Raw genomic sequence first — 20,384 nt, 5'->3', positions numbered from 1 at the left:
TCAGGGCAGTGAAATACTGGAACTCCTTGCCAGAAAGTTCCAAAAGTTTTTTTTAAAGAGATTAAATCGCAAAATGTATTCCATGAATATAGTGGGTCTAAGAGGTTATTGTAATATGTTGTATTATTTATTAATATGTGCACATGAGGTATGTGAGTGGGAGTAGGCTGGGGGGGGTGTACCTCATATATGTATAGGTAATAGGAATGTGGATCTTGTTTTGTGTTTTTGTGATGTTTTTTAAAATTACATTTCTTAAGGACTATTGAAAGAATGAGGCTAGAAACTTGGGCTAGAAACAATCCTAATAAAATCTAAATCAAAGTACTGTTGATAATTAACTCCATCTTGATATTAGTGCTTCAGGGACACTTATAGTGGTCAAAGTGGGCACTGCCCCTGTGATCATCAGCAACAGGAGCCTACATTTGACATTAGTCATTTGGCAGATGCTCTAATCCAGAGTGATTTACAGTTAGTGTATTCACCCATGCGTCAAACTGAGTAACATAATAAAAAAGTCCCCATCAATCTAACACATTCACCTATGTTGGCCTTTTGCATCTGGAAGATGTCAGACCTTTAGACATCCCCAAAATCGGTCTTCTCACAAAAACGACTGTAGCGCCTGAACTATTATGACCAATCTATGGAAAGGGGAGACACTCACAAACACGACGGTGTTCACCGTTTTGCTCTAGGTCCCCCACAAGTGTTACGGGACTCGTCTGAAGGTAACCTATACAAGCAAATGAAAGTACGGAGGTAATTTGTGCCCCCAAAAATATGGGATTAAATATGTGTAAAAATATATATTTTCTTCTGAGCTTTCTTATATTTTATATTTCCTAGTACTGTAGGACAGACACTTCTAAACCTTATTCCTTATGATATATTTTTCGACTGTCTTTTTTTCAATATATTCAATGCGTTTCTATGGGCTATAGTTGTAAAGGCCAAATTTCTATATTTTATCGGACTGGGTGACAGAAAAGAGCTTGGGCTGGGCTGAGCGGGAGCTGCCCTCCCGTAGGGGTGGGTGGGCCAAGAGACCAGAGGTGGCAGAACAGAATGCTCGGGTTGGGGTGAAGGGTTTGAATATACAGTGCCTTGCGAAAGTATTCGGCCCCCTTGAACTTTGCGACCTTTTGCCACATTTCAAACATAAAGATATAAAACTGTATTTTTTTGTGTAGAATCAACAACAAGTGGGACACAATCATGAAGTGGAACGACATTTATTGGATATTTCAAACTTTTTTAACAAATCAAAAACTGAAGAATTGGGCGTGCAAAATTATTCAGCCCCCTTAAGTTAATACTTTGTAGCGCCACCTTTTGCTGCGATTACAGCTGTAAGTCGCTTGGGGTATGTCTCTATCAGTTTTGCACATCGAGAGACTGAATTTTTTTCCCATCCCTCCTTGCAAAACAGCTCGAGCTCAGTGAGGTTGGATGGAGAGCATTTTTGAACAGCAGTTTTCAGTTCTTTCCACAGATTCTCGATTGGATTCAGGTCTGGACTTTGACTTGGCCTTTCTAACACCTGGATATGTTTATTTTTGAACCATTCCATTGTAGATTTTGCTTTATGTTTTGGATCATTGTCTTGTTGGAAGACAAATCTCCGTCCCAGTCTCGGGTCTTTTGCAGACTCCATCAGGTTTTCTTCCAGAATGGTCCTGTATTTGGCTCCATCCATCTTCCCATCAATTTTAACCATCTTCCCTGTCCCTGCTGAAGAAAAGCAGGCCCAAACCATGATGCTGCCACCACCATGTTTGACAGTGGGGATGGTGTGTTCAGGGTGATGAGCTGTGTTGCTTTTACGCCAAACATAACGTTTTGCATTGTTGCCAAAATGTTCAATTTTGGTTTCATCTGACCAGAGCACCTTCTTCCACATGTTTGGTGTGTCTCCCAGCTGACTTGTGGCAAACTTTAAACAACACTTTTTATGGATATCTTTAAGAAATGGCTTTCTTCTTGCCACTCTTCCATAAAGGCCAGATTTGTGCAATATACGACTGATTGTTGTCCTATGGACAGAGTCTCCCACCTCAGCTGTAGATCTCTGCAGTTCATCCAGAGTGATCATGAGCCTCTTGGCTGCATCTCTGATCAGTCTTCTCCTTGTATGAGCTGAAAGTTTAGAGGGACGGCCAGGTCTTGGTAGATTTGCAGTGGTCTGATACTCCTTCCATTTCAATATTATCGCTTGCACAGTGCTCCTTGGGATGTTTAAAGCTTGGGAAATCTTTTTGTATCCAAATCCGGCTTTAAACTTCTTCACAACAGTATCTCGGACCTGCCTGGTGTGTTCCTTGTTCTTCATGATGCTCTCTGCGCTTTTAACGGACCTCTGAGACTATCACAGTGCAGGTGCATTTATACGGAGACTTGATTACACACAGGTGGATTGTATTTATCATCATTAGTCATTTATGTCAACATTGGATCATTCAGAGATCCTCACTGAACTTCTGGAGAGAGTTTGCTGCACTGAAAGTAAAGGGGCTGAATAATTTTGCACGCCCAATTTTTCAGTTTTTGATTTGTTAAAAGGTTTGAAATATCCAATAAATGTCGTTCCACTTCATGATTGTGTCCCACTTGTTGTTGATTCTTCACAAAAAATACAGTTTTATCTCTTTAAGTTTGAAGCCTGAAATGTGGCAAAAGGTCGCAATGTTCAAGGGGGCCGAATACTTTCGCAAGGCACTGTAGCCTGAAGATAGGGAGGGAAGTTCCTCTTGCTGCTCCGTAGGCAAGAACCATGGTCTTGGAGTAGATGCGAGCTTCGACTGGAAGCCAGTGAATTGTGTGGAGGAACAGGGTGACATGGGAGAACTTGGGAAGGTTGAAAACCAGAAGGGCTGTTGTCCTGACGGGAGATGACAAGTGCCTGGATTAGGACCTGCACCGATTCCTGTGTGAGGTATGGTCGAACTCTACGGATGTTGTAGAGCATGAACCTGCAGGAGCGAGTCACTGCTTTGATATTTGTAGAGAACGACAGGGTGTTGTCCAGGGTCATGCCAAGGTTCTTTGCACTCTGGGAGGGTGACAATGTGGAGTTGTCAACCATGATGGAGAGGTCTTTGAGCGGGCAGGCCTTCCCAGGGAGGAAGTGCAGCTCCGTCGAATTTGAGCTTTAGGTGGTGGGCCAACATGCAAGATGAGATATTTGCCAGGAACGCAGAGATGCGTGTCGCCACCTGGGTGTCAGAAGGGGGGAAGGAGAAAACTAGTTGACTGTCATTTGCATAGCAATGATATGAGGATATGATGGAGCAGAGTGTCTTGGTGTATAGAGAGAAGAGGAGAGGGCCAAGAACCGAGCCCTGGAGGACACCAGTAGTGAGAGTATGTGGTGCAGACACAGATCCTCTCCACGTCGCCTGCCAGGTAGGATGCAATCCAAGAGTGTGCAGAGCCTGAGACGCCCAGGCCTGAGAGGGTGGAGTGGAGGATCGGATGGTTCAAGCTGTCGAAGGCAGCAGAGAGATCTAGGAGGATGAGAACAGAGGAGAGAGAGTCAGCTTTGGCAGAGAGGAGAGTCTGAAACCCCCAGCCCTGAGACAGTGGAGAGGAGAATCTGATGGTTCACAGTGTTGAAGGCAGCAGATAGATCTAGGAGGATGAGAACAGAGGAGAGAGAGTCAGCGTTGACAGTGCAGAGAGCCTCCGTGACACAGAGGAGAGCAGTCTGGGTTGAGTGACTCGTCTTGAAGCCTGACTGGTTAAGGGTCCAGAAGATCCTCCATGACACAGAGAAGAGCAGTCTGGGTTGAGTGACCCGTCTTGAAGCCTGATTGGTTAGGGTCAAGAAGATTGTTCTGAGAGAGATAAGTCCTCGGGTGATCAGAGAAAGTACTCTGAATTGTTTTGGAAAGAAAAGAAAGAAGGGATAAAGGTCTATAGTTGTTGAAGTCCAGATACAGTAAGTTGTGTTGGTTTCTTGAGGGGGGAGCGACTCGAGACATTTTAAAGTCAGAGAGGATGCAGCCAGTGGTCAGGGATGAGTTGATGAGGGAAGTGAGGAATGGGAAAAGGCCTCCAGAGATGGTCTGGAGTAGGGAGGAGGAGATGGTGTTGAGTGGACAGGTTGTCGGGTCGCCAGACCTCACTAGTTGCAGGATTTCATCTGGAGAAAGGGGAGAAAGAGGTCCAGGCATAGGTTAGTTCTGTGAGAGTGGGACCAGTGGACCTAATAGGCTGAGTGAATGAGGAGCGGATGTCGTCAACCTGGGACCAGTCATCGAGAGAGAGAAGATTGTGACAGTGCATGACCGTCTGGGAAGAGGCTGAGTGGCTAGGGTTGGAGGAAAGGGAGACAGAAAAGGAAACAAAGTAGTGATCAGAGGGGGGTTGAAGTGAAATTAGTAGGCAAACAACCTCAAGTAAAGATCAAGCATATTGCCTGCCTTGTGAATTGGAGGGGATTGGGAAAGGGTGAGGCCAAAAAAGGCAAGGAGAGGAAAGAAATTAGTTGAAGGCAAACGTTGGGCGGTTAAAGTCGCCTAGTAAGAAGAGCAGTGAGCCATCGTCAGGAAATTAGCTTATCATGATGTCCGGTTCATTGAATGATTCTCCAAGGGCACCCGGTGGGTGATAGATGACAATGTTAAGCTTGAGTGGACAAGTGACAGTGACAGCATGGACTTCAAATGAGGAGATGGACAGGTGAAAGAAAGACTTTGTAATACATTTTGTATGACACTTTATAATGCTTCTGTAAATTACATGTTTGTAAAACTCCCATATCTTGTAGTACATTTTGTTGCAAAAACTAAATTAGTGTTCTTGCTAGATATTTCAGGTCATATATATTGAATTCTGCACTGTAATGTAGGCTGAGGCTGTGAAGTATCAAATACCATGAGGACATTCAACCCTTACTAAGCCAAATGGAATGGTCAGACTGCAGAACATTGTTGAATTTCTTTTTCCATTTCCTTCAACATAAATGACTCAGCATTTTGAAATAGCCAAAAGCCCCCTGTAGATATTAGCATGCATAGAAGTGATGTCCAAGTCAGTCATGAGTATCCTTAGTATGCAGATAGAACAAGCATTATTATTATTTTTATATCTATTCCATATACACCCACTAGGTGGTGATGTAATATCATGTGTGTATTGTGAGGATGCATATTTGAGGTAGGAGGTAGTATAGACAGACATCACAAAGCAAATTGCGCCTGAGATTTTTATTAATATTTCCACAACACGTAAAGTAAAAATATCAAACATTGAGGAATTTCATTCCGAACACAGGCATGCATAGCAACACATTTGAACAATGTACTGTATTTTTGACATTGGAATGATCACATCACCCAGCCTTCATGGTCAATACTCAAACATGTTATCAACAATTCATCAAAGCAGACAAAATAAAAATGTGAATTCACTTTTGAATAGAGATATAAAAGGAGAACAAAATCAGAGGTACATTTAAAAACAAGTTTTGCATCAGAGTAAAATCAGACATTTAAAATGAATATACAAGCTACAATTTACAGATTAAGTACATGACAAAGTTCTACACTGAAATATAAGATTAACAAACATGTCCTATAATTTCAAAAACAGTATTTTTGTATCACTTAATGACGGTAAACATACTAAAATAATCTGTACAGATAGACTAGGGTTTGAGGCATTTCAGCTCCAAATAGTTTTTGTTGTACCTCTCTTCATAATCAATATATAAATAGGCATTCAAAAGTCAAATTCTCTGTGCGTATGACACAAGGCTTTAAATATAACTTTTTTTCAATTAAAAACCTTAACAGTGGAAGTATTTTTCAAATTAAATAAATAAATCACATAGGAGGGAAAGGATGACATTTCTTTTGTCCCACAAACATGTTTGCTTATTAAACTGAAGGAGCTGCTACTCTTGATTGTCCACCAGCAGTGCTGCATTTACCCTGTGTGAGGCAGGTTTAGGAGGAGAGACTGGGCACCGGACCAAACTCATTGGACATGCTCGGCGGTGTGTGACGAGCAGTAGAACTTCTTGTGCGTTATGAAGTTGGACAGGTTGTTGAACTGGATGTCACAGGGATGGCAGTATTTGACGTTACCCTGTGTTGCCTGGATGGAGCCATTTAGGCTTCTAACACAGGAGGGTCGCACCTCCTCTGTCTTAGATACTGCTGGGGAGGACGGGGATGAGGAAGGGCTGTTCTTGGGGTTGACACTGACAGGACAGTCTGAATCTGACAAGGATGATACTTGGCTGTCTGGGAGATAGGAATTAACAAGCTTGTTGTCCTGGAGTGTGTTCTCTGTGCTCTCAGGCTCCTGGCAGCCATTTTGGGGCAAAACACCTGGTGTTTCCTGGTAGCCATCAGGCATAGGCTGTTCTTTTTCCACCTCACTCCCTTCATTGGGGCTCTGTCTCTGCTCGCCGAGCTCTCTCTGCATCACCACTGTACCTGTGGTGCAGTCGGCAGGCTTGATTCCATAAAAGGGTGAAATCTGTTCATCACGTCGAATTTTCTTAAATAATGGAGGGCTAAATTCTTGGGACAGACACTGGTCCCTGTTTTCCTCTTTGATGACAGCGAGCTGATCCCCCTTAGTGCTACCTGTTTGAAAAGACACCTTATTGGCTCCATTGGTGACACATTTCTCCAGGTTTGTATCGTTGTCATCTACTGGGTTGTTAAACCCTTCTCTTTTTACAACCGCAGATATGTTGTGATCTGAAGCAGTGATGGGGCAAGAGCTCAGTTTGTGCGCAAGGTAGTCTTCCACTTTGCTGAAGCTGATCTTGCACTCGGTGCACTCGTGATAGTCCGTGAGTCTTTTAGGAGCGGTAGATAATTTGCCAGGGCTTGATGATGAACACTTTTTACTAAGATCAATAGGGCTGTCCTGATCATCTTGAGCTATGGTGTTGCACTTAGATATCAGAGCTGATTTAGTGACAGGGAGATTAGCCTCTGGATGCTTAGGAACCATGCCAAGAAACAAGTTGTAACTGGGGTGAAACTGGTTACCATATATCTTCCCTGGGTCTTGGTACATGCCTCGTCCTTCAATGGATGCTATCCCAAAGTAACGTGGATGATGACTCATGGGAGGCCTCTGTTGTTCATGGTTGGGAACACTAATTTCTAAGTTCTTCCTCCGTTTCCGCGTACGAACCATTCTCTGGGTGACGGGCAGTTTGTTTCCATGCACTCGTTTCATGGGTGGGTCATGACGCGTGGCGCAGTAATACTGCTTGTGAACCATGTAGGTCTCGGTACGACTAAAGGTAATCTTACAGGGCTCGCACGTTGTCTTGTTAGGGTCTGTCTCGGGCGTTTGGGATGTTTTGGGACTTGTCACATCTCCCTGTATAGAAGGGTTCTCATCTGAACTGGTGGGGGTGGAGGGGTTCTTCACGCTACCAGTGAGCTCAGCATGTACTTGTGCCTTCCCTTCCCCAACATCCAGTCCTGACAAGTTCAGGCGGGGGGACATGAGATGACTGTTGTGGTCAGATTGATGACCCTGATCCATGTTCATGCTGCCCAACCCACCCAAATCCCCACTTTTAGGGCTCCCTGTATCAGCCACTTTGTCCAGGACACCGGCGTAATCATGTGGCTTGGTCACATGCTGCCAACGGCTATTACAGTAGTCCTTTTTATGAACTAAGTAGTTGTCCAAGTTACCGAAAGTGATATTGCATTTGAAACACGTGGCCCCTTTGGGGACAAGGGTGCTGTACATGACATGAGGGAGGTAGTTGTTAGTACCTCCATGCCTCAGTCTACGGTGGACCAGCTCGGACATCTTAGCCAGGATCTCCGAGGCCTGGGGGGCAGCTGTTATGTCCTGTGAGAAGGGGAAATGGGGTAAGAATGGCCCCATTGGGAAAGCAGCGGGGCCCATGTAGTTCTGGATGGGTGAGGATGCCTGGCGAGGGCTGGAGGGTTCCGATTTGACACTGGTGTAGGAGAAACTAGACCTGCTTCCTGAGTTAGGGTCAGCTTTCACTGGGAAAGTCTCCATCTTCTCCAGCTCCGCATTGGGACTAGTCCTGGTGTCAAGGATGCTACCCAGTACTGGGCTCTGAAGGATCTCCTGCCCCTGTTTCACCATGGCCCGCTGGGGGCTCCTCTCCACGCTGCTGCCCTCCCTGGGAGAGTACTCTGTCTCAACCTGCCTGGGACCGTGCTGTCTGAGTGGGCTGTGGCTGTGTCCGTGATTCTCCCGGTGCTTGTCCAGTTCCCTGAGGGAGGTGAAGCTGAAGTGGCAGTGGGAGCACCGGTAGCTTGTCTGAGACAGGTGGGAGAGAATGTGCTGTTGGAGGCTGGTGAGGGAGTCCGCTGTGTGGTCACAGACTGTGCATGTCATACTACTGCTGCCAGTGGACACCACCTCCTCCATCTTAACACCTGAGGAGAAGAAGACATTTTAGATTGTTAGTGCCTTCAGAAAGTTCCACTCATGTACTTTTTTCACATTTTGTTGTGATACAAGGTGAGATTAAAATGTATTTCATTTTTGTCAATAATCTACACAAAATTCTTGCACATTATTCTTTAAAAAAATCTTTGAGCTCTGTCATGTTCATTGTTCATCATTGCTAGACAGCGATTTTCAAATCTTGCCATAGATATTCAAGTCGGTTTGAGTCAAAACTGTATCTAGGCCACTCAGGAACATTCAATGTTGTCTTGGTAAGCAACTCCAGGGTATATTTGGCCTTGAGTTTTAGGTTACTGTACTGCTGAAAGGTGAATTTGTCTCCCAGTGTCTGTTGGAAAGTAGACTGCTCTATTCTGTTTCTTTTTATCCTAAAACAAAATCCCTAGTCCTTGCCGATGGCAAGCATACCCATAGCATGATGCAGCCACAACCATGCTGAAAATATGAAGAGTGGTATTGTGATGTATTGTCTTGGATTTACCCCTAACATAACACTTTGTATTCGGGCTCCCGAGTGGCGCACCAGTCTAAGGCACTGCATCTCAGTCCCCCAGGCTGTATCACATCCGGCCGTGATTGGGAGTCCCATAGGGCGGCGCACAATTTGCCCAGCTTCGTCCGGGTTTGGCTGGTGTAGGCCGTCATTGTAAATAATAATTTGTTCTCAACTGACTTGGCTAGATAAAAAAAAGTTACATATTTTAAACTAGAAGCGTGTCTATTACCAAGTAAATGCAATACGGACACAGGAGTATACCCAACAGCACATATTTGTTTGAGAGGGAATTGTTTGTTGAAGAAAGTTACGGTTAAACAGGCTAGAGGCTATTTTGTTGAATTACATTTTTGATTTTGGGTGTATTTACCGACGGCTGGGATACAGTTGAAGTCAAAAGTTTACATACACTTAGGTTGGAGTCATTAAAACTTGTTTTTCAACCACATCACAAATTTCTTGTTAACAAACTATAGTTTTGGCAAGTCGGTTAGGACATCTAATTTGTGCATGACACAAGTCATTTTTCCAACAATTGTTTACAGACAGATTATTTCACTGTATCACAATTCCAGTGGGTCAGAAGTTTACATACACTAAGTTGACTGGGCCTTTAAACAGCTTGTAAAATTCCAGAAAATGATGTCATGGCTTTAGAAGCTTCTGATAGGCTAATTGACATAATTTGAGTCAATTGCAGGTGTACCTGTGGATGTATTTCAAGACCTACCTTTCAAACTCAGTGCCTCTTTGCTTGACATCATGGGAAAATCTAAAGAAATCAGCCAAGACCTCAGAAAAAAATTTGAAGACCTCCACAAGTCTGGTTCATCCTTGGGAGCAATTTCCAAACACCTGAAGGTACCACCTTCATCTGTACAAACAAAAGTACTCAAGTATAAACACCATGAGATCACGCAGCCATCATACCGCTCAGGAAGGAGACGCATTCTGTCTCCTAGAGATTAACGTACTTTGGTGCGAAAAGCAAATCAATCCCAGAACAACAGCAAAGGACCTTGTGAAGATGCTGGAGGAAACAGGTACAAAAGTATCTATATCCACAGAAAAGTCCTATATCGACATACCCTGAAAGGCCACTCAGCAAGGAAGGAGCCACTGCTCCATAAAAAAGCCAGACTACGGTTTGCAAGTGCACATGGGGACAAAGACTGTACTTTTTGGAGAAATGTCCTCTGGTCTGATGAAACAAAAATAGAACTGTTTGGCCATAATGACCATCGTTATATTTGGAGGAAAAAGAGGGAGGCTTGCAAGCAGAAGAATAACATTCCAACTGTGAAGCACGGGGGTGACAGCATCATGCTGTGGGGATTCTTTGCTGCAGGAGGGACTGGTGCACTTCACAAAATAGATGGCAGCATGAAGGAGGAAAATTATGTGGATATATTGAAGCATCATCTCAAGACATCAGTCAGGAAGTTAAAGCTTGGTCGCAAATGGGTCTTCCAAATGGACAATGACCCCAAGCATAATTCCAAAGTTGTGGCAAACTGGCTTAAGGAAAACAAAGTCAAGGTATTGGAGTGGCCATCACAAAGCCCTGACCTCGATCCTATAGAAAATATGTGGGCAGAACTGAAAAAGCGTTTGCGAGCAAGGAGGCCTACAAACCTGACTCAGTTACACCAGCTCTGTCTGGAGGAATGGGCCACAATTCACCCAACTTATTGTGGGAAGTTTGTGGAAGGCTACCCAAAACGTTTGACCCAAGTTAAACAATTTAAAGGCAATGCTACCAAATACTAATTGAGTGCATGTAAACTTCTGACCCACTGGGAATGTGATGAAAGAAATAAAAGCTGAAATTCTGACATTTCACATTCTTAAAATTAAGTGGTGATCCTAACTGACCTAAGACAGGGCATTTTTATTAGGAATAAATGTCAGGAATTGTGAAAAACAATTGTGAGTTTAAATGGATTTGGCTAAGGTTTATGTAAACTTCCATCTTCAACTGTATGTCTATTTTACAAATGAGCCCTGCACAATACAAAAACAAGCATATTTCACCTTTATTTAACCAGGTAGGCTAGTTGAGAACAAGTTCTCATTTACAACTGCGACCTGGCCAAGATAAAGCATAGCAATTCGACACATACAACAACACAGAGTTACACATTGAATAAACAAAACCGTCAATAATACAATAGAACAACAGAAAACAAAAAGTATATATATAGTGAGTGCAAATAAGGTAAGTTAAGGCAATGAATAGGCCATGATGGCGAAGTAATTACAATATAGCAATAAAACACTGGAATGGTAGATGTGCAGAAGATGAACGTGCAAGTAGAAATACTGGGGTGCAAAGGAGCAAGATAAATAAATAGATACTGTATGGGGATGAGGTAGGTAGATAGATGGGCTGTTTACAGATGGGCTATGTACAGGTGCAGTGATCTGTGAGCTGCTCTGACAGCTGGTGCTAAAAGCTAGTGAGGGAGATATGACTCTCCAGCTTCAGAGATTTTTGCAGTTCGTTGCAGTCATTGGCAGCAGAGAACTGGAAGGAAAGACGACCAAATGAGGAATTGGCTTTGGGGATGACCAGTGAAATATACCTGCTAGAGAACGTGCTATGGGCGCTGCTATGGTGACCAGTGAGCTGAGATAAGGTGGGGCTTTACCTAGCAGAGACTTATAGATGACCTGGAGCCAGTGGGTTTGGCGACGAGTATGAAGCGAGGGCCAACCAACGAGAGCGTACAGGTCACAATGGTGGGTAGTGTATGGGGCTTTGGTGACAAAACGGATGGCACTGTGATAGACTGCATCCAGTTTGTTGAGTGTTGGAGGCTATTTTATAGATGACATCACCGAAGTCGAGGATCGGTAGGATGGTCAGTTTTACAAGGGTGTGTTTGGCAGCATGAGTGAAGGATGCTTTGTTGCGATATAGGAAGCCAATTCTAGATTTAATGTTGAATTGGAGATGTGAGTCTGGAAGGAGAGTTTACAGTCTAACCAGACACATAGGTATTTGTAGTTGTCCACGTATTCTAAGTCAGAGCCGTCCAGAGTAGTGATGCTGGACGGGCGAGCAGGTGCGGGCAGTGATCGGTTGAATAGCATGCATTTAGTTTTACTTGTGTTTAAGAGCAGTAGGAGGCCACGAAAGGAGAGTTGTATGGCATTGAACCTCGTCTGGAGGTTAGCTAACACAGTGTCCAAAGAGGGGCCAGAAGTATACAGAATGGTGTCATCTGCGTAGAGGTGGATCAGAGAATCACCAGCAGCAAGAGCAACATCATTGATGTATACAGAGAAGAGAGTCGGTCCGAGGATTGAACCCTGTGGCACCCCCATTGAGACTGCCAGAGGTCTGGACAACAGGCCCTCCAATTTGACACACTGAACTCAGAGAAGTAGTTGGTAAACCAGGCGAGGCAATAATTTGAGAAACCCAGGCTATCGAGTCTGCCAATAAGAATGTGGTGATTGGCAGAGTCGAAAGCCTTGGCCAGGTCGATGAATACATCTGCACGGTAATGTCTCATATCAATGTCATTTAGGACCTTGAGCGTGGCTGAGATGCACCCATGACCAGCTCTGAAACCAGATTGCATAGCGGAGAAGGTACGGTGGGATTCGAAATGGTCGGTAATCTGTCTGTTAAAACTTGTTATGGAAGCGCTTCCCCAGTGGGAATCGAATTTTCTGAAATTTCAAGTGCACCACGCATAGTTTATGATAAAAATCAAAATTTCATAAAAATTGACATCCAATATACCAAATTAAAGCTACACTCGTTGTGAATCTATCCACCAAGTCAGATTTGTAAAATGCTTTTCGGGGAAAGCATGAGACGCTATTATCTGTACCATGCAGCCTCACATACTGCAACGTCACAAAAACGACCGATTTTTCGTTAGCGCTCGCAAACGAAAAGGCTGAAATAAAATATAAAACATTCCTTACCTTTGACGAGCTTCATTCTTGGCACTCCTAGATGTCCCATAAACATCATTTAGGGTCTTTTTTCGATTAAATCGGTCCATATATAGCCTAGATATCGAGCTAGGAATACCTTGGAATTGGAGGAAAAAATTAGCATTTCATAACGTAACGTCATTTTTTAAAATGCCAAAAGTCGACGATAAACTTTCACAAAACACTTCGAAATACTTTTGTAATGCAACTTTAGGTATTAGTACACGTTAATAAGCGATAAAATACCTCAGGAGGCGGTGTGAAATCGTTAGCTTGTCCGTGGAGAAAAATATGTTTGGAAATGGTCGCCCCAAAATCTGGGCGGTGCCAGTAGGAAAGTAGTTCCCTTGTTTGGGTTAGACCAAGAATCAATTGCGAAACTAATGACGTAACTCTAGACAGCATGGGGAAGCTGTAGCCAATGAGAACTCGGCTCTATTTAATTCTGTTCTCTGTAAACAATTGCCTGCAGGCGCGGAAGAATATATTTTTACATTTTCAGTGAACAGATTTTCATGCACTATTCGACCGAAACGCACGTTCTGTAAATGGCACAGGCGTGATTTAAACAGTTTTGGAAAGGTCTGACTGTTTCCTAGCCACACACACTAACCAAATGAACGTACTATATTCCTGGCATGAATAGCAGGGCGCTGAAATGTTGCGCGATTTTTTTTTAAAGACTGCGAAAATTCGCATGCTCCATAACACTTGGCTTTCGAAGACCTTAGAAAGACAGGGTAGGATAGATATAGGTCTGTAGCAGTTTGGGTCTAGAGTGTCACCCCCTTTGAAGAGGGGGATGACTGCGGCAGCTTTCCAATCTTTGGCAATCTCAGACGATACGAAAGAAGAGGTTGAACAGGCTAGTAATAGGGGTTGCAACAATTTCGGCAGATCATTTTAGAAATAGAGGGTCTAGCCCGGCTGATTTGTAGGGGTCCAGATTTTGCAGCTCTTTCAGAACATCAGCTATCTGGATTTGGGTAAAGGAGAAATGGTGGGGACTTTGGCGGGTTGTTGTGGAGGGTGCCGGGAAGTTGAACGGGGAAGGGGCAGAAAGGTGGAAAGCATGGCCAGCCATAGAGAAATGGTTATTAAAATTCGCAATTATAGTGGATTTTTCGGTGGTGACAGTGTTTCCTAGCCTCAGAGCAGTGGGCAGGTGGGAGGAGGTGCTCTTATTCTCCATGGACTTTACAGTGTCCCAGAACTTTTTTGAGTTAGTACTACAGGATGCAAATGTCTGTTTGAAAAAGCTAGCCTTAGCTTTCCTAACTGCCTGTGTATATTTGTTCCTAACTTCCCTGAAAAGTTGCATATCACGGGGGCTATTCGATGCTAATGCAGAACGCCACAGGATGTTTTTGTGCTGGTCAAGGGCAGACAGGTCTGGAGTGAACCACGGACTTTATCTATTCCTAGTTCTACATTTTTTGAATGGGGCATGCTTATTTAAGATGGTGAGGAAGGCACTTTTAAAGAATAGCCAGGCTTCTACTGACGGGATGAGGTCAATGTCATTCCAGGATACCCCAGCCAGGTCGATTAGAAAGGCCTGCTCGCAGAAGTGTTTCAGGGAGCGTTTGACAGTGATGAGTGGTGGTCGTTTGGTCGCAGACCCATTACGGATGCAGGCAATGAGTCAGTAATCGCTGAGATCTTGATTGAAAACAGCAGAGGTGTATTTGGAGGGCGAGTTAGTTAGGATGACATCTATGAGGGTGCCCGTGTTTACGGATTTGGAGTTGTACCTGGTAGGTTCATTGATAATTTGTGTGAGATTGAGGGCATCAAGCTTGGATTGTAGGATGGCCGGGGTGTTAAGCATGTCCCAGTTTAGTTCACCTAGTAGCACAAGCTCAGAAGATAGACGGGGGGCAATCAATTCACATATGCTATCGAGGGCACAGCTGGGGGCAGAGGGAGGTCTATAGCAAGCGGCAACAGCGAGAGACTTGTTTCTGGAAAGGTGAATTTTTAGAAGTAGAAGCTCGAATTGTTTGGGTACAGACTTGGATAATATGACAGAACTCTGCAGGCTATCTTTGCAGTAGATTACAACACCGCCTCCTTTGGCAGTTCTATTTTGGCGAAAATGTTGTAGTTAGCGATGGAGATTAAGGTTTTTGGTGGTTTTCCTAAACCAGGATTCAGACACGACTAAGACATCAGGGTTGGCAGAGTGTGCTAAAGCAGTGAGTAAAACAAACTTAGGGAGGCTTCTAATGTTAACATGCATGAAACCAAGGCTTTTACGGTTACAAAAGTCAACAAATGAGAGCACCTGGGGAGTGAAGCTAGGCACTGCAGGACCTGGATTAACCTCTACATCACCAGAGGAACAGAGGAGAAGTAGGATAAGGGTACGGCTAAATGTTATACGAACTGGCCATCTAGCACATTCGGAACAGAGTAGAAGGAGCAGGTTTCTGGGCACGATAGCATAGATTCAAGGCATAGTGTACAGACAAAGGTAAGGTAGGATGTGAGTATATTGGAGGTAAACCTAGGCATTGAGTAATGAAGAGAGAGAAATAGTCTCTAGAGACATTTAAACCAGGTGATGTCATCGCATATGTAGGAGGTGGAACAACATGGTTGTTAAGACATATTGAGCAGGGCTAGAGGCTCTACAGTGAAATAAGACAGTAATCACTAACCAGGACAGTAATGGACAAGGCATATTGATATTAGAGAGAGGCATGCGTAGCCAAGTGAACATATGGGTCCAGTGAGTGGTTGGGCTCACTGGGAACACGGCGATTCAGACAGTTAGCAGGCCGATGCTAACACACTAACAGTTAGTAGGCTGGGGCAAAACAAGCTAGCAGTTAGCAGACCGGGGCTAAACAAGCTAGCAGTTCGCAGACCGGGTTAACAAGCTAGCAGTTAGTAGACCGGGGCTAACAAGTTAGCTTTTGGGGGACGTCGCGATGGGGGTAAGTGTTTTTGTCTCTTCGTGCGGTGACGTCAATAGACCAGTCGTGGAGTTAGTAGGGTTCCAAGAAGCTCTAGGTAGCTAGCAGGTTAGCAGAATGGGCATTCAGCGGGCGTTGCGCCTGAGGGGCCTTTTGGAATCCTCGAGCAGATGATGTCGGTATTCCAGTCATAGAGGATCAGTGGGGTTTCGTGCCCCGTACCGGCAGTAGAAGGGGTCCAGATATTGTAGCCCAGGAGTGGACTTCGGTAGTAGCACAGGAGCCCTGGCCGGGCTAGCTTCAGGCTAATTGGTGCTTGCTCCGGGATGGAAACGCTAGCCAGGAGTGGTCACCCGGGATTGCGGTTAGCTAGTTGCGAAGATCCATATGAAAATGTTCAGAGTTTGTGGTAGGAATTTGGGGATATGGAGAGAAAAATAGTTCCGGTATGCTCTGATTTGAAACGTGTACGAGCTGGCGAGAGCTTTCTGAGCTTAAGGTTAGCTGATGACCGCTAGCAATGGTTTGCTAACTGATAGCTGGTAGGTAGTTAGCTGGATAGCTTCAGTTGAGGTATTCCAGTTCGGAGTTAAATAGAAATACTTTAGAAAAAAGCAGATCCACGCCACATTGGGTGAGGCGGGTTGCAGGAGAGTATTTAGAAGTTGAGGTTTAGGAAAATATTTTAAAAATATATGCGAAGAAATTTTTTTAGAAAATATATACAAGGGACACGACAGGACAAAAAACAAAGATGTCTGACTGCTACGCCATCTTGGAAGACCAACATATGCAACAGGCAAGTATAGATAAACATAAATAGTTGGACTAGTAACCGAAAGGTTGCAAGTTCAAATCCCTGAGCTGACCAGGTACAAATATGTCGTTCTGCCCCTGAACAGGCAGTTAACCCACTGTTCCTAGGCCGTCATTGAAAATAAGAACTTGTTCTTAACTGACTTGCCTAGTTAAATAAAATGTTAAAACATTTTTTAAATAAAATTCCTCTGTCGGCTGTCTGAATTGCCCTAGGGACTTCCAATCAAAAAGTATTTGAGATTATTCCAAACATTGGGTGCAAAATAAATTAAAAGCCGATTTACCTAGCTCTGTAGACACAAAAGGAGTCTCCAAAGTTAACCAACTTGTAGTTTTAATCTTAACAGTGATGTTAGGTAAGTCGGAAGCTTTTGGAGCAAGACTTTGTTTAAAGGCCCAGTCAACTTAGTGTATGTAAACTTCTGACCCACTGGAATTGTGATACAGTGAATTCTAATTGAAATAATCTGTCTGTCAACAATTGTTGGGAAAATGACTTGTCATGCACAAAGTAGATGTCCTAACCGACTTTCCAAAATCTATAGTTTGTTAACAAGACATTTGTGGAGTGGTTGAAAAACAAGTTTCATGATTCCAACCTAAGTGTATGTAAACTTCCCACTTCACCTGTATGTGATCTCTGTTGAAATAAAGGTCAATAATAATAAATAGGAGGAACAGACACAGTTCTTGCACTGCAACAGAGATTGATTGTTGATCCTAGAAATACAAGGATGTGACGCCACCTAATCGGAAGGTATAAATATATGATTCTGTGAATTGTATGAGTGCTTTTGCAGCTGCAACGCCCAGTGTGTTGAATACATCTAGTTTGACTTTTGGTATCCGACTAGATTTGTACCAGAACATTGAATCTAACAATGTCAACATATTCTCCTCTCAGCTTACCATTGTGGGTGTTTAAGTGCATCTCCAAGGCCTGCTGTACTGATCCAGTTAAATTGCAGTGTGGGTAGGGGCCGGGGCCTACGTTGGGCATGTGATGGGGACCAGTCTTCCTGTCTAACTGCTCTGCCATCATGTCTGAGACTGAGTCCCTCTGTCTCCCACTGCAATAGTACATCAGATGAGCCTGCAGGTTCCTCTCACTGCGGTACCATATCCCACACGCCTTACAAGGGAAGATGTCCTCTGTAGAAAGACAGAGATGAACACAGAGATGAGGTGAGGTTCATCCCGTTAGGCCTACCATGTACAGTGCATTGAGCACTGGAAAAGCATTATAAATCCAACCAATCATGATGAATACACACACATAGACATTAGAATCACATCTCACTGTACTTAATCGACTCTCTTAAAAAGCCTCAGTGCGGTCTCATGGGTGAGGAAAGCGTTTTAGCTTAAGTTAACTTAAATTTTTCACCAGGGCTGGAATAGACTGTCAAAGAGTGATGACCTGAACCCAATAGACCTCAATCAGCGTAAATGGGCTGTTATTTGATGGGGGTGCTGTCTATGTGGATGAAGAGTAAATACTTAATTTTAACACAAACTGAAGGTCAAGGAGAACCCGTAGGCTCTTATACCTGCCAAACAGACTAATCTAAGCTGAGATAGCTAATTGACAAACACACACACATTCGCACGCGCACACACAAAAATACCAACTTACGTACACAGACAAACACACACAACTATGCATGGATGGACACATACCCACACACGCACACACACACACACACATCAACACAGTCATGAAGAGGGCACAACAACGCCTTTTCCCCCTCAGGAGGCTGAAAAGATTTGGCATGGGCCCTAGTCTCCTAGGCTAAAGATGCACTTACTGTTGACAATAGCGTTGGGAAGTATGGATGCCATGTTGGCCTGTTGGGGCAATAGTTGAATGGAGTCCAGCAATCTGGCCGGGTACATTCCCTCAGAGAGAGCTGCCTGGTTGACCGCCGGAAGACGGGAGTAGAAGTCCACAGCAAACGCAGCTAGCTCCTCTCCTTCGATGATGGGTTTGGTTGTAGTGCACCAAAGTTGTCCACCTGAGAAAAAAAACGTGTTCTTCTTTTTAATCAGGTAGAAACCGTGTACTTATAATGTCTGAATATCAGTTAAAAGATGTATTGTAGAAAAAAAGACTATGCCTGCAATAATACTCCAATGTTGTATCGTAAAGTATATGGTATGCTCTCTGCTTCAGTTCGCACACTGTACAATAGCTTAGGGCTTAGGCTACATGATAAATAGGTCATATTCAGATACACCAGCTTGAAAATGATATAAAGGAATTCTCTCTGTGCAAGTCAAACATGAGTAAAACCCATGTAGTCCACCGCATTCAATATAAACTCAGCAAATAATGAACATGCACCTGTGGAACGGTCGTTAAGACACTAACAGCTTACAGACGATAGGCAATTAAGGTCACAGTTATGAAAACTTAGGACACTAAAGAGGCCTTTCTACTGACCCTGGAAAACACCAAAAGAAAGATGCCCAGGGTCCCTGCTCATCTGCGTGAACGTGGGTTAGGCATGCTGCAAGGAGTCATGAGGACTGCAGATGTGGCCAGGGCAATAAATTGCAATGTCCGTACTGTGAGATGCCTAAGACAGTGCTACAGGGAGACAGGGTGGACAGCTGATCGTCCTCACAGTGGCAGACCATGTGTAACAACACCTGCACAGGATCGGTACATCCGAACATCACACCTGCGGGACAGGTACAGGATGGCAACAACAACTACCCAAGTTACACCAGGAACGAACAATCCCTCCATCAGTGCTCAGACTGTCCGCAATAGGCTGAGAGAGGCTGGACTGAGGGCTTGTAGGCCTGGTGTAAGGCAGGTCCTCACCAGACATCACCGGCAACAGCATTGCTTATGGGGACAAACCCACTGTCTCTGGACCAAACAGGACTGGCGAAAAGTGCTCTTCACTGACGAGTCTCGGTTTTGTCTCACCAGGGGTGACGGTCAGATTTGCGTTTATCATCGAAGGAATGAGCGTTACACCGAGACCTGTACTCTGGAGCGGGATCGATTTGGAGGTAGAGGGTCCGTCATGGTCTGGGGCGGCATGTCACAGCATCATTGGACTGAGCTTGTTGTCAGTGTAGGCAATCTCAACGCTGTGCGTTACAGGGAAGACATCATCCCTCATGTGGTAGCCTTCCTGCAGGCTCATCCTGACATGACCCTCCAGCATGACAATGCCACCAGCCATACTGCTCGTTCTGTGGTGATTTCCTACAAGACAGGAATGTCAGTGTACTGCCATGGCCAGCGAAGAGCCCGGATCTCAATCCCATTGAGCAAGTCTGGGACCTGTTGGATTGGAGGGTGAGGGCTAGGCCCATTCCCCTCAGAAATGTCTGGGAACTTGCAGGTGCCTTGGTGGAAGAGTGGGGTAATATCTCACAGCAAGAACTGGCAAATCTGGTGCATTGCACTGCGGTACTTAATGCAGCTGGTGACCACACCAGATACTGATACAGATACTTGACCCCCCCCCCTTTGTTCATGGACACATTATTCCATTTCTGTTAGCCACATGTCTATGGAACTTGTTCAGTTTATGGCTCAGTTGGTGAATATTGTTATGTTCATACAAATATTTACACATGTTAAGTTTGCTGAAAATAAACACAGTTGACAATGAGAGGACGTTTCTTTTTATTCTGAGTTTACATCCTAGAACAAAACACTTTTAACATGAAAGTCATGGAAAATCTAATTCTAGAAGCCTTGGCATGGAACATTGCACAGGAGGCCAGAGAAC

The 20,384-nt window shown here is 44.2% G+C and overlaps 1 protein-coding gene across 1 annotated transcript in view; it reads right to left on the bottom strand.

The window, feature by feature from the left end:
* Positions 1-5,237: 5,237 nt before the first annotated feature.
* The window catches only part of LOC115128251 (zinc finger protein ZFPM2-like), a 35,076-nt gene continuing 19,929 nt past the window's right edge, over positions 5,238-20,384 (bottom strand). Inside the window, exons 2-4 of the mRNA XM_029657936.2 lie at positions 18,438-18,644; positions 17,539-17,781; positions 5,238-8,405 (exon numbers count right to left, since the gene is read on the bottom strand). Coding sequence (XP_029513796.2) covers positions 5,986-8,405; positions 17,539-17,781; positions 18,438-18,644 — 2,870 coding nt within the window. The 3' untranslated portion in view covers positions 5,238-5,985. The remainder of the gene's footprint in view (positions 8,406-17,538; positions 17,782-18,437; positions 18,645-20,384) is intronic.

Source organism: Oncorhynchus nerka, linkage group LG4, assembly GCF_034236695.1.
Source record: "Oncorhynchus nerka isolate Pitt River linkage group LG4, Oner_Uvic_2.0, whole genome shotgun sequence".
In the NCBI taxonomy this organism is placed as follows: domain Eukaryota; kingdom Metazoa; phylum Chordata; class Actinopteri; order Salmoniformes; family Salmonidae; genus Oncorhynchus; species Oncorhynchus nerka.
Note: the sequence above shows the minus strand (reverse complement) of the source record. Positions and strands in the feature narration are given on the sequence as shown.